The sequence below is a fragment of the Juglans microcarpa x Juglans regia genome, chromosome 2D, assembly GCF_004785595.1.
Source record: "Juglans microcarpa x Juglans regia isolate MS1-56 chromosome 2D, Jm3101_v1.0, whole genome shotgun sequence".
Lineage (NCBI taxonomy): Eukaryota > Viridiplantae > Streptophyta > Magnoliopsida > Fagales > Juglandaceae > Juglans > Juglans microcarpa x Juglans regia.
In genome coordinates, this window is record NC_054596.1 from 8,945,099 (window position 1) to 8,959,571 (window position 14,473).

The window sequence follows — 14,473 nt, forward strand, 5'->3', positions numbered from 1 at the left end:
GAATTAATATATTGCATATGTGGGCACAAGCACGCATAAAACTGTCGAAATAAACATGATATAAAGTTGGCATGCTCTCGATCTACACTTTTTTTTCCTAGCCATGCTCTCTACACTTTCATTTGTCCCATTCATGTAACTCTCGATCTACACTTGTTTTTCCTAGCCATGCTCCCTACACTTTCATCTAGAAACTTTCAATCCAGTGAAGTGAAAGAAAGAGTACTTATTGATATACTGTCATAATTAAGAATCTTAATTGCCTAATGTCGATGCATGCCACATAAACAAGATATATATATATATATAGCTGCTCAAGACTAATTAGAAGTCAAAGAACGCAATTAATTAAGATAGTTTCTCCTGATATATATCATGTAATCTAACATATCAAAGTGCAACTGATGCAAACAATTAAGTAGCTCTCAACAGAATGAACGTAAACCAAGCTCTCAACAGAATCAAATGCAATAAATTATATATATATAGATATATAGATATATATTTGTTTTGTTTGAGTAGACACACAAAGTACAACCACCCCATAAAATAACATTCATTATATTACCCACGACGCTGTACTGTAAAACCATTACTGTCGGTTGATTCAGCTTTAAAAGTGCAACTTTTCCCAATAAGTACTTATTACTGTTATTAAAGGCTTCTTAATTGAAGGATTAGAATGCAATCCTCATACGACGGAATCTATATATGATGGCAAGGAAATTGGGGGAAGTTGTAATAATGATATGTTAGCATGCAGATCAGGGTTTAGAAATTGCATTTAAAATGGCGGAATAGGGAAAATCCCATTGGTTGAACCAGAAGGACCAAAGGCAAGCTGGGGGGCTCCCCATTTCCAAAATCTCACTGGCTGTATGTATTTTCGTCCGACTTTAACAAACCCTAATGAACGAAAATTGCCTGCATAACGAGACAATTAATAATTGGAGAGGCACTTCAGATACATCAGTAAAGATGAAAAGCGGCACAGAATCAGAAGAGATAGATCAGAGAGATCAGAACCACTAAGGAGATGGTTCTGAAACTCCAGACGATGGAAGAAAAGAAAACAGCAAGATGCCAACAGAAAGGAAATCCCTAGAGCTGTTTTGCCTCCTAACTTGGCTATAGCTATGAGCGGAACTCAAAGGTATTAGCCAATCTAAAAAGTTCCCATGTAAAATCTAACCAACTGCTAGGGGAAAAATGTTAAAAAGTAAGTAAGATATCACTGAGACACTCACACACGGAGCATATAATTGAAAAGAAACGAAAGAGAAACATATCCAACACAGAAAGGCCAAATTCCTCGTACATTAGGCCTGTACTGCAATTTCCCAGACCTTAAGCTACATCACGCAGTCATTAGTATTCCAAAAACATGGAAGTGCTCACAAATCTTTGATTACGCGTATCGAAGAAGCACAAGAGAGAAATAAAAGTAGAGACAAAAAGAAATGGAGGATAGCATAATTATTGTATTGGGAGATGAAGTAGAAAATAAACATACTCAGAGCTTGAAAACTCATAGAGCCTGCCTTTCTGGGAAAAGACGATCACGGCGATTTCGGCCTCGCAAAGGATGGAGAGCTCGAAGGCCTTCTTTAGCAGTCCTCTTCGACGCTTTGAGAAGGTGACTTGACGGCTCGTCGCGTTTTCGATTCGCTTCATCTGAATCTTCCCTCTCACCATGTTCTAAATGAACACAAAAACTGCTTCATATCAGTATGCCATGTCCCCGATCGGTATCGGAGAAAAGTGTACAAAAGATCAGCATGAAATAAATCCAAATCTCACCAACTACTTTTGGTGAAAATTCCAAGAACGCTTATGCTTTGGCTCAAAAAGTACTATAGGAAAGATATGTCAAAATTTACAGGAAAAATTACAGATGAAGAACTCCGGGAGAATTTAGAAATATATACGAAGGAAATTAGTGCTAAACTTGAGAGAAATTGTGACAACCCAGAACCAAAAAGAAACTAGATAAAAACTAACAATTAAAAGCTTTTATGGAAAACTGAACCCCAGAATCTGCAAAAGATGCACACAAAAAAATGGGCATTTTTTATATGAATAGTCAGAACGCACAGACACCGGCAAGATTTAGACAACAAACCCCAGTTACATATCAGAGTGCTAGAAAATCTCAGAAACCCTAGGGAGATTCTAAGAGCAAAAACATATTGGGTCTTCTTAGATATGGGTGTATGGGTCTCTTTAACACCCATACCACAGGCCCCTCCATTTCCGTATTAATCAATCCTTGTCTTTCTCTCTCGAGCTCTTACCCCACAAAACAGAAAAAGAAAGGCATATTCAACCACAAACCAAAAGAAGAATAAAAGGCAACTTCGAAGATCATATTTGACGTATAAAATAAAGAAAATACATATCCATATCTCTTAACTTGTTTTGGTAAAATTAAGAAAAGATTAGAAAGACAAACCGAGCAAAGTTTTTATTACTATTATAATACTGTCCAGCCACTGTGGAGCAGCTCCAACGGGAAAAAAATACACAAAGAAAGGTTCAGTTAACTCACAACGTCAACATCATCGTACAATGACGTTCGCGACGACCCAATCAGATATAGACACGAGAGCAGTTCTGATTCTAGACCAATGGAAGTCGACCGCGTCACGTGGATCGCATTGTGCCGCGGGTCAGCTCACACTTTTTTATATATTTGTTTTATTTTATTTTATTTTGCGTTTGTTGTTGGGAAAAGGGAGGGAGGGGAGGTTTTTGGAAAGGAGAAGGGGAAATTCTGTGTCATGTGGTTTTGGTGGAGAGATTCATCATGTCTTGGGGATTGCCCATTTCGGTGGAATATCTGGGCTCTGTTTTGTACAGTAATGTGTGAGGAAATAATTTTAAATAGATTAAATAAATTATTATTAAAATATTATTTTTTAATATTATTATTATTTTAAAATTTAAAAAATTAAATTATTTATGTAACACCCTATATTTTTAATGTATTTTTAATTGAAGGATTATTTGTTATTAATTTAAAAATTGATTTTCTTGTTTTAAAATTTTCAGATTTTAGTGGGCTTATTTTTATGATTTTTAATTTTTGAAAATTAAATTTGACATGTTTCTTTAATATTAATTATTGTTATGCATTTAAATTTATTTTCATATTAAATTAACTTGTTGTTGGATTTAATTATTTATTTTCATTTTAATCACTATGTTTGAATTATTTTATTGTACTTGTTGTTTTGAAATTATTTCCGTTAGATCACTTTTGTGACCCAAGATGCAAGGATTAGACCTTATTTCTTTTCCTCCATTTTATATTTCCTCTCTTTTTCTCTTCTTCTTTCTTTTCTTTTTCTTCTCATTTTTCTTCTCCTTCCAGTTCTCTCCCGCGCGGCACCTCCTCTCTCTCTCTCCCCGTGCGCTTCTCCTTCTCCACCTAGTCGCCGCTATGCGCCGTCATGCGCAACACCGCCCCTCCCATTAGCTTCCCCACCGGCCGGCGATACCACCCCACCAATCTCAGCCCCTAACTCGCCGCCGATAGCCCCCACGTACCACACCAAGACGCGGCGCTCTCTTCACTCCAGCGCCACCGTCGCGCCACCACCGGCTACCATTTGTTCACCACTTCATCATCGACCTCCTAGCAACCCAATGCACCCAACCCCAGCTCCGATCCGTCACCGGTGAAGCACAACCAACCCCATTTCCAATTTGGGTATTTTTGGTCTTCAACCACCCTTTGCGCCGCCACTCACGGCCAACCACCACCACTAACTTCACCGACATCCTTAAGCCCTACCTTATCAATTTCGAATCTTGGTTTGTCCCCGTTCAAAAGTGAGTTTTTGAGACCCACAGCCACAGTGCCTTTTGCACTGTTCTGCTGCTGTGCCGCCATTTCTAGCACCTCCGTGATCTTTCAAAAATTATATTATGGCATTGTAAGTATTTTTTCAAAGAACTATCGTGATTTAAATATATTTTTACATTAACTCATATTATTGTAATCTGGTTGGACATGCCGGACTGAGTCTGAAGAGTTCGGGGGTCGGATGGATTGTGGACGGAGTTGTGTGTTTGGTTGGTATTGTGAAATGTTGGTTGTTGGTGTGATTTGGTTTATGCTATGAGATTTGTTGGTTGTTTCGGGTTTAAATATTGGTATTTTGAGTTTGACGTTGGTTACGGTGGATATTGATGATTATAAAAAGTGGTGATATATTTTGGAATTATGAAAGTTTTAAGTTTTGAGGAATTAAAATAGGTTATTTTAGAAATTTAGGCTTAAAATATCAAAATATGTGATTGATTGGAAACTTACGGAAATTACATGATTGTTTTATAGGTGACGATTTATAGTCGACTCGACATTTTTTAGAAAAATTCTGGAAAAACTAAGAATTCCAGGTAAGCGGAGTTCCTATACTAGACCTTACACAAATTATTAAGACTGAGGTTGACTTTCTGAAAACTTTGCATATTTTTGTGATGAAATGAGAACTTGAGAAAAATCAACCTCGGTCACTTATTTGCACTACTAATGAATTCTGTATGAAAAAGAGAAAATATTTTCTGACATGCATTGTGTAGACATGAGCTAAATTTTGTCATGTTGTCTCTGAAATCTGAAAAAGAGCGATATTGAGAATCTGAAAAATTGTGCATTTATTTAGAAAGATGCTCCAACTTTTATTTTCAGTATGTGAGAATGATATGATTATGTTTTGGTACTCTGTTTGATTTTGATATGGCATCTGAAAACCTTTGGTATGGTTTACTGATTTTGTATCTGATTATGTCTCTGCTCTACTCTGCTCTGTTATGCTCTGCTCTATTTGGGTTAGTACCAACTTCTTTGTCTCTGAGTGCACCCACTTTGGAAACAATGTGGTTTTATTGTGGTCTTTCCTGTGTGCACACTCGGGGCTCCGAGAAGAATAAGAGAAAGATTTCGCCTCTGTCTCTGCCCGGTTTGGCCACCGGGGATAGCACAACTCTACCACGGGGGAGAAACATGGTCTCTGCTCTGTAAGATGCTCTGTTTTGATATGATGATGATGCTCAGATTATGTTATGCCAAAGTGTTTTTGAATATGAAATGGATCTTTAAATATGAACATTTGACTCTTTTGGAGTATGAAAAGATTGAAAAGTCGCTCTGATTTTCTGATAATATGTTTCTGAGATCTGCATATAAAAATATAATGTTTTGCTTCTGCATACTGAATTTTCTAAAAAGGCTCATGCTTGCACGCTAGTATATGTTCTCTGCTTACTGAGTTGTTGATAACTCACCCCCTCTTATCTCCAATATTTTCAGATGATTAGAATATTTCCAGTTGAGAATCAAGAATATGGAGCATAGGTAAGAGGAGTTAAGAATAACGGTTTAAGAATAGGAGGTTTACTTGAGTATTGAGGATTTTGTTATTCAGTAAGTTTGTTGCGTTCTGATGATATGAATTGTTGGGAGGTTGATGTTTTTATTAAGACTTTATATTGTCTTGGATTAATTATACTGGAGTATTTGATGTGAATTAATGAGTAGTTTGTGAGATAGAGAAAAATTTGATTATATACTATGTGGATGGAAAATGATTTTTACCGACATGAGTTAACTCTCCGGACCTTCGGGGACGGGGCGTTAGAATTTATTATATTTTATATAAAAATTTTACAAAATTGTAATAATGAAATGAAAAAAAATGAGATAAGATGAATTTATCTATCCAAACAAGCCCTAAGGTTTCTCTTCTTTTATTTTGGGCTTTAAATCATAATAATGTGCAAGGGACCATTGCGTTGTTTCTCTCATTTTAGATCTCATATTCCTCTCGTTGATTTAATTGCTCTTGATTACGACGAAATATCTTGTAACAGGTTGGTGATTGGGAAGCATAATAAAATTATAAGAGTAATGCTACAGATCAGCCCCTGTTCACAGCTGATCCGTAGCACACCTTACATGTGCAATTTTTTATTTTTTAATGCAAAACGCATTACTCAATTCATCTACCTCTCTCTCTCTCATCAGCTCTCTCAGCCTGACGAAGCCTCACCCGATTCTCTTCAGCTTAGCCTGGCGTCGCCGTGCGCTTCCTAGCCTCACCGTCACCATCGGCAACTTGTTAGACCCCCACGTCGAATTGCCTCTAGAGATGCCGCACATGCCCTAGCCATGGTGGGGACATGCATCTTGGCTAGCCCACAAGCATGCATTGGCTCGTGGGGTGACACGCACGGAGCGCCCAGCATGCATGCATGCCTTGGCCCGCGCGATGGCACACACAAGGCGCCCAGCATGCGGGCCAACAAGGTTAGTGAGTGTCTGCCCATGCGCGCAGTCATGCGCCGAGCGCCCATGCGCACTCATGCGCATCCCAGTGCGCAGGCCCATGCGCACGCTTATGGGTCGCGTGGCCCTGCGCGCGCCCATGTGCCGCAAGGCCATGAGCCTCATAGCCAACGCGCGCGCCCACGCATAGCCCTCTTCCGCACGCCAACGAAGTTAGTGGCATGCCTCACAGGCATGCCATCCAGCGCATGGCTCTAGCCCGTGCCTTGCAGGCTAGGCCAGTGGCATGCCCACCAGGCATGCCAGTGCATGGCTCCAGCCCATGCCTTGCAATCTCAATGCCCAAGCCACCAGCTTGGGCCATGCAGAGTCAGCGCCTAGGCCACCAGCCTGGGCCATGCAGCACACACACATGGCTCACCATCAGCAAGCCATGCCGCACCACTTAGCCATGGACTAGCCCGAAGATCACTATGCACCAACCTAGCCCACCATGGGCCATGCATGCCATGGCCAAGCTTGGTCCATGCCTTTATCATATTATTTATTTTATTTATTTATTTTCAAGAGACCTATTGGGAATTTCCAAATTGTATTTCTTATAAATAGGACTCAATTCACTTGCCTTAGAATCTTTTGACAAAATTCCTAGAGGGAAGACTATTGTTTGAGAGATCATAAACGATGCCTTTGCACTTGGACTTTTTGAGTGAAATTTGTGAATTTCAAAGAGAGAATCACATTTTGAGATTCTTTGAATAAGTGTAATTCATTTATCTTGTCTTGTAACTTGGTGCAATTCGTGAATCAAAGTTGTGTTTATCAATATATGAGATTTACTCAATTCTTGTGCAATTCGTGAATTAAGTGTTGAGTTATCAATCTTTGTTCATTTGTTCATTCAAGTTCTTAAGTATTTTTACTTTTGTTCTTGAATGTTCTTCATTGTGTTCATCACATTTTTGCTCTTCCAAATCCAATAAACCCTAGAAGTCGACCAACCATAGTGTTAGTCAACTTTCCATAATTGTTTTGCTTCATCCATTTTACCCTAGCCGAAATACACTTTCCTACTTGGTGCAAAGTCCTATTCGGCTACCACTTGCCTTATTTGGATTTGCTCTGGCCGCCCACTTCACTTGCCATACTAATGTTTCTATAATTTAGGAACCCTAGTTGACCCAATCAAATCCTCATAGCCGGCCATACACATCCCCTTTGACTTCCCAAGACTTTCCTAAAATCTCTCACTTGCCCAACTCGTCCAACCCTAATCGCCCATATCAAAACCAAAACGCTAGCCGCCATCACCACTTTCTAAACCCTAAACCCAAGTTCCAAGTGGCACCAACCCTAGTTTCACTCTAGTGTCGTGCGCCCCTTTCCACCATTGTAGCCATACACTTCATCAAACCTTTCCATCATCCCATACACCAATTCAAGCCTAAACATCTAACCTCACTATGCCAAAGTGGTCATCTTGACCACCATTGTTCGAGAATCAAGCAAGAGAGGAACGGGCTTTCGGTCATCTCAAGGAGATCCTAGGCATGAAAATCATAGTATTTAGGGACTTGACCGAGATCCCTAACACAACTTCCCCTCACGCCGGCGACCAAGCCAGCCTCCACCGATCTCCTCCACCGGCAGCCCTCTCTCTCTCCTGTGGTAACCCAATCGAAATGGGTTTCACCCATTTCTCTCTCCTGCGCCGCCATACGCTGCCACCCAGACCACCGCACATCCACCACCTCACACCGGCGACCTCCTCTCGCAGACCCAACCACCACGAACCTTCATATCCCTCTCCGTCACACACATGCAAGCTACCCATAAATGGTGGGTTTCACATGAGCTCGGGGTCATCGACGGCCCTATTGCTGCCATGCATCGGTTCTAGCCCCACCGAGCACCTCCCCTGACCACCACGACTCCTCCCCAAGCTCCTCCATGCCAGCCAAACCCTCCACCTCTCTCTCACTCTTTCTGTCTCGAATTCAGGTAGTGGGGTTGGGGGAGGACAGGCAACGGGAGAGAAGAGAGAAGAATTTCAAAAATGAAATGTGTGAAATGAGAGGGAAGTGGGTTTTGTTGTGAGGGTATTATTTTCATTTTACTATAGTGTATTTTGGATGATTCCAAACAGGGGCTGATGCGAATATTATTTCAAATTATAAATGAATCAACTCTGTAACGTTCACAAGGAGTACCCCTAGTCTGATGTTGAGGACCATAAATCATGACAAATCTTCTATATTTGAGACTAGGGTGGGCGGTGAGCTGCCACATCAATCCATTTCGGACCCCTTCCCCTGGTCCGACCCGCCCTAGGCGGGGCACCCATCTGCACCTGACGAGCGTGGCAAATGCTCACATGCATTTGAGTGTCAAGGATGGGATTAGAGTGGGGCCAAACTTGCTCGAGTTTTATATATATATTAGAAAATGAGTAATGGTACATGCAGTCGTTGAGTACGCAAGTACTGTGAAGTCGTTTTGAAAAATAGTAGAGTCTACTATTAAAAAAATATTATTTTTTCATGTGAGTCCCGTATTTATTCATTCTTTTCAAAGTGATTGCATGGCGTTTGCATACTCACGACTGCAACTATCATTTCTCTTAAAAAAAAGGAATGCTACTCATCATCCCACACCACACACTTTACATATTTTAAAATTATTTTTATTTTATTTTATTCTTGTTAAACTAATTGATTTGTTCTACTTATCATCTATATACCACATATTTATTATAAAAAAAATAGGTATAGTGTGTGGTGTGTGTGTGGATGATAAATAGAATTATTCGTTAAAAAATAAGTTTTTAATAAAACAATGTCTTTTTTATGTTTTATTTTGTTTTAAGAAAAATGCTAAACTCACACAAGGGGGCTCCCGATGGTGGTTTTTTTACTTAGTGATTAATGAAGTATTTTTTAATAATGTTATGATTTTTTTAAATATTTAAAAATGTTAAAAAATGCATAAAAAAGTTGCACTATCGGGATCCCTCATGTGTGGTTGTAGAGCCACTCTCGTTTTAAAGCCCTCTTTCTCTCACTTCCCTTTGTTTTAAAGTCTAATTTGATCGTAGTCACAACCTCTCTCTCCCTCTCAGCGTTGCAGCAAGATCGGGACCTAGGGGCCCAACTCGCTCTCTCCCCCCCACCCCCCAAGCCTGCCTGCTCAGGACGTGCGGGTAACACCCCTATTTGAGACCCACCCTTGACTTAATTATCAGATCGTGGATCGATGAGAAGAATTTAAATTCAACATCCTAATTGAAACAATTCTTCCAAGTATAAACGACTTTGAGCACTATGTTGATGTCAGCAATTATATTATATTAAGAAAACAAAATACAAAAGATGAAGAAAAAGACAGACAACGTGAGGGTGTGAAAACGTACTTCTAGTGTTTGTCAATCCGCTTGTCTCCCCCAAATACCCTCGTCCTACTTTATTTTGTTCTCTCCTTTTTTCCTCCCTAGGATTCTTTGTCTCTTTCTTTATTCTCCTTGCTTGACAACTTCATCACTTGAATTTCTCCATCTTTTTCTTTTCTCAAGTCTTTACGTCCCTCTTCAACTTATCTACAACATCAACCAAAAAACCAATAAATTCCGAGCAGAGCTCTGTTCTCAATGTCATTATCTCTCATCATCCACGTAGCAGTGACCACATCCAATCCCCATCTCTCAACGAGTCAATGCCCTTCTAAGTTTTTACTGGGGTCTGCAATGGAATGGGAGGTGAATTTAGGATTAGGGTTCAGGGTCTCAGATCGTGCAAGAGAGAAGACAGATGGGGGGATTGAGAGGAGAATTGGGGATGGGGTAAAAACGCACTATTTCATTTCATGAAATTTCCCCCCTCCAATTTTCGTCTCCCACATCCGTTTTCTTTTGCCAAAACGTACCATTTCCTTTTGCCATGTAGATCGGGTGTGCAAAGTCGTCTGCAAACAGAGTTTTGAAATGTTATCTCCCAGTCATTCCTCCACAATTTCTTAAGAGTAATATTTACATATAAAATAATATATCAATATTTGTTACAATTTCAGATCCAGACATCTTTTACCACTCGACTAGAGGCAGACATTGTACATTAGTATCACTGTATTTAATGTTGTGGTCTACATTGTCTATGAGTGGTGCTACTTTGTCGCCTCGCTCCAAGTGACCGCTAGGTCAAATTAGCATTTTTATTTTTTTTTCATATTTTTTTATCATTTTAAAATATTTTAAAAAAAATATTAAAAATATATTAATACACTAATAGTCTCTTCCTTAACTATTAAGTAAAAAAAAATTTAAAATATATGAGATGTCAAAATGAGGGGGCAAGTTGAGTGGGCAAAATAGTATTTTTCATTCTAAATAATAACTTATTATAAATTTGGTATAAATTACTATTTTTTCTTGTTTACATCTATAAGTTGACTAATCAATATGACTAAAGCCTTAATTTTAAATTTTGATTTTAGCCACCACTCCAGCGTTAAGTTTAACTATGGTCGAATGACTCACATTGGTTTAAATTAATCTTTGTGGGCCATTGTAAATGTTTAAATTTAATGTTAATGGTTTTTTTGGTCTTTTCATCTTTATTTTTGTGAAAAGAATTTGTTATATTTTAATGAGAAAAATAGTATACAAAACTCAAAAGTAAAATTAAAAAATATATGAAATTATGAATGTAGAATAGAATTACTTAGCGGGAGAATTGATGTAAAATGACAAAGCTTGGTGGAAGGGGCTCGAATAGCCAACGAGTGGATGCTTGGATATGATTCGGAACTCGGCCAATGTAAAATGTCCGACCAAGCGTGAACCCCAAATGCCAAAAACCATGGGAAAATCTAACACGTGGCCCACCTAAAAGAGATAATGATATATTATATTTTATTCGTTCTGTTATTAACTTATTCCTTCGCATTAATATCACTTTTCTAACCAAAAAAAAGTGATACAGCGTAATCTTTTACCCATCTTAATAATTAGATCTTAATTATATGGAGCTAAATTGTAATTTATATTTAAAATTTACAAAAATATAAAAGAAATTATATACTATACTGCTATCTCACTTTTACCATATTGTGATAATGCACACAATATAATAATAATAATAACAAGTGGAGAATATGGTATAGAGTACAACTCAAAACTAGGAGATTAAGTAATAACGTGTTTGATAGTTTCCAGTCTTATTCAAAATATGTGATATTAATTGTAGAAAAATTATACTCATTATCTTTTACATCACACACCATCATGTAATTTTTCATTTATACATTTATATTTAAACACACATATTAATATTTAAATATGTGTGTTTAAATAAAATGACAAATCACATATTAACATATGGTATAAAGATGATAAATAATATTTCTCAAATATGAGAGTAAAACTTGACTTTCATAAATAATTTGAAATGAGATATGACCTCCTCAATAAATTATTTTGCCTAAGAGCAACGCTACTCGGCCACCTGTGATGTACCGCTCCATTTTATCATTTGACGTGGTCATGCCATGTGCAGCCACGTGGCTAATTTATTTATTTAAATAAAAAAATTGAAACAAGACAATAGATTTTTCCTTCAAACCACGTATTTGCTTCCTCATAAATTAAAAGAGAAAAAACAAGAACTCTCACGCCTACCAAAACAACTACCTACATTAGAACCACGACACAAAAAGATTTTCCTACATCATTTTCCAAACAAGGTGTTGAAGCCAAAAACATTTTTTCATATTCATTTATATCATTCTCTATAAACCAAACAGAGCACAAATATACAAGTTTTAGAAATTTATGGTTGCTAGGCCAGAAATGGTGGCTGAGAGGAATGGTTGCTTCTTCAGCCTGTGGGAATTAGGATCTGTTGCTCCATTTCCATTTGAAACCACGATAGGCACTCCCTCTGCCTCCCTCCCTCCATCACAATTGGTGATTCCGTTTCCACAAAAAAACTATTACATACCCACCCTAATAAGAAAAGAAGAAAGTAAAGAAATAACAATACAAACGAAAAAAAAAAATCATTCTTTAACCCTACTTGTAAAGCACAGGGAAAAGATAAATGTAATTCATCATCTTCATACCACACACTATACATAATTTTTTGTATTTTCTTACAAAATGTATGGTGTATGGATGATGAGTAGAATAATTTAATTACTTTAGGAAGAATACAATCGATTTTTTTAAAAAAAAACAAAATAAGTGTGGTGTGTATAAGGCTCTAATAGAATACCTAAACCACATGACCTATACTCCAAAATGACTAATTAATGATATAATTGGAGCCCGATTGAAACCTTATAAAAAGTAAGAACTTCTCATTCCCAAGCAATGTAGAATCTCATATATCACACACATTTAGCCTTATCATATGGGGTACCACAATCTACCCCTTAAATTTTCAATGTCTTCGTCGGGTTAATTCGTCGTAAGTGACATGACTCAAGTCCCACATTTTCTGTTGGGATAAACTCTGATACCATTTATAATGCTCCAATGGAAGATCCAAACTACATGACATATACTCCAAAAGGACTGGTCTATGATATAATTTGAGTTTCATTAGAACCTTATAAAGAGCAAGAATTTCTCATTCCTAAATATTGTGGAATCCCATACATAATCTACCATTAACCTTATCATATGAGGTATTACAGTCTGTGTAGATAATGAATAGCAAAACTTGAAGGAAAATAATGATGGATTTCGTCCTTGCTTTTAGGTGCAAATGAAAAAATAGTCACAAACATTGACCACCCTTGCTCCTTAAAGGCGCATGGCCTATATAGCAAAGCCCACCGGCCAATATCAAATATGGAGTAATCACCAATGGGTGCATAGTAACGGACCCTGAATTAAGAGGCCTGCTCACATATCTAGACGGCGACTCTAAGACCCGAAGTGTTTTTCCTTTATTCACCCATTATCCGATAATACACGATTTATCGCAGACTTTATTTGAATAAAGGATCAGGTTGTTGCATAAGCCTCATCACTCCATCCTATGTTCTATATATAGGAGGGGAAAATCCATATTCGAGGTAAGTTGACATGAGTTTTAGATTCATAAAGAGATTATACAAGCAATCTAACTTAGACATTAGAGACTTTTAATACCCTTCAAGGCTTCTCTCAATTTTTTGGTGCAAGTTTGCTAAGGGTGTTCACATGGGTGTGAAACACGTCCACAACAGTTGATATTTGAAACATTAGGATTTTTATAATTTTTTACTCAACTATTTCGTACCATTTGGAAGAGACAATCACAACATGTAGATATTATAATATTAAATATCGTCCTTAAACTGTATACCCTAATATTGTAAAATTTACTTGTTATACTTATGGCTGTTTCTTTTTAGATTAATGTAGAAAATGTTTAAGACAAAAAATGGTAGAAAATCTCTATCCAAAATATCTTATAGCTAGCCAGAATAAAGGGCTCGAAAAAGCAACATAATATAAATAATCAACCACCGCAACTTTCTAGACTAAAAATCATGTCATCTTTAGCCATAACTTATTTCATAAACACATTTCCGAAATTTCATTTTCTATCACTTCCACGTTAAATCTGAATAAAAGGAAAAATCCTTTTACATGTGGCATAAATACAATTAAGCCACTTCAATCGATGAAATTGTCCCAATGTTTTTTGTTCTTATTTTTGTAATAAGGTAGTTGTAATATCATAAATATGTTGGAAAATTTTTATTTATTTATTTAAATATTAAATAAGAACATGTGTTATATATACATATTATAAAAAATAATACCATCCATTGTAAATGAAATGAAAGCCTCTGCCAAACTACATTTGAAACCACTAATCATTTGTTCTTCAATTGTCTTTTTTCTCATATTTGGAGGCAATCAAAATGGCCAATCAACATTGAAATTTTTGAATCCCTTCCCATGCTTGAATGGATGAAGGTCATTCTAGATCCTGCCACAAAACTCCTAATTCCAATAGATGAATCCCAAGACTTCCAAATCTTTGCTGCATTAACCATGGACAACATCTGGTATCTAAGAAATAAAGTCATCCATGATGCCATTACCCCTTCCCCTGTAACCTTATTGAATCAGTCAACAATCAATTCTTGGAGCACAAATTAGAATGGGTTGCAAGATCGTAGTTCCCACCCAAC

At 37.4% G+C, this 14,473-nt stretch overlaps 1 protein-coding gene across 2 annotated transcripts in view; it reads right to left on the reverse strand.

Annotated features, from left to right (window-relative positions):
• Positions 1 to 2,451, reverse strand: part of LOC121248366 (MADS-box protein AGL42-like) — a 36,784-nt gene extending 34,333 nt beyond the window's left edge. Inside the window, exons 1-2 of one of the 2 annotated variants that reach the window (XM_041146826.1) lie at positions 1,801 to 2,451; positions 1,514 to 1,715 (exon numbers count right to left, since the gene is read on the reverse strand). In XM_041146826.1, the coding sequence (XP_041002760.1) occupies positions 1,514 to 1,695 (182 nt within the window). In that variant the 5' untranslated portion in view covers positions 1,696 to 1,715; positions 1,801 to 2,451. The remainder of the gene's footprint in view (positions 1 to 1,513; positions 1,716 to 1,800) is intronic. The other variant, XM_041146825.1, reaches the window with a different exon arrangement.
• Between the last annotated feature and the right edge of the window lie 12,022 nt (positions 2,452 to 14,473).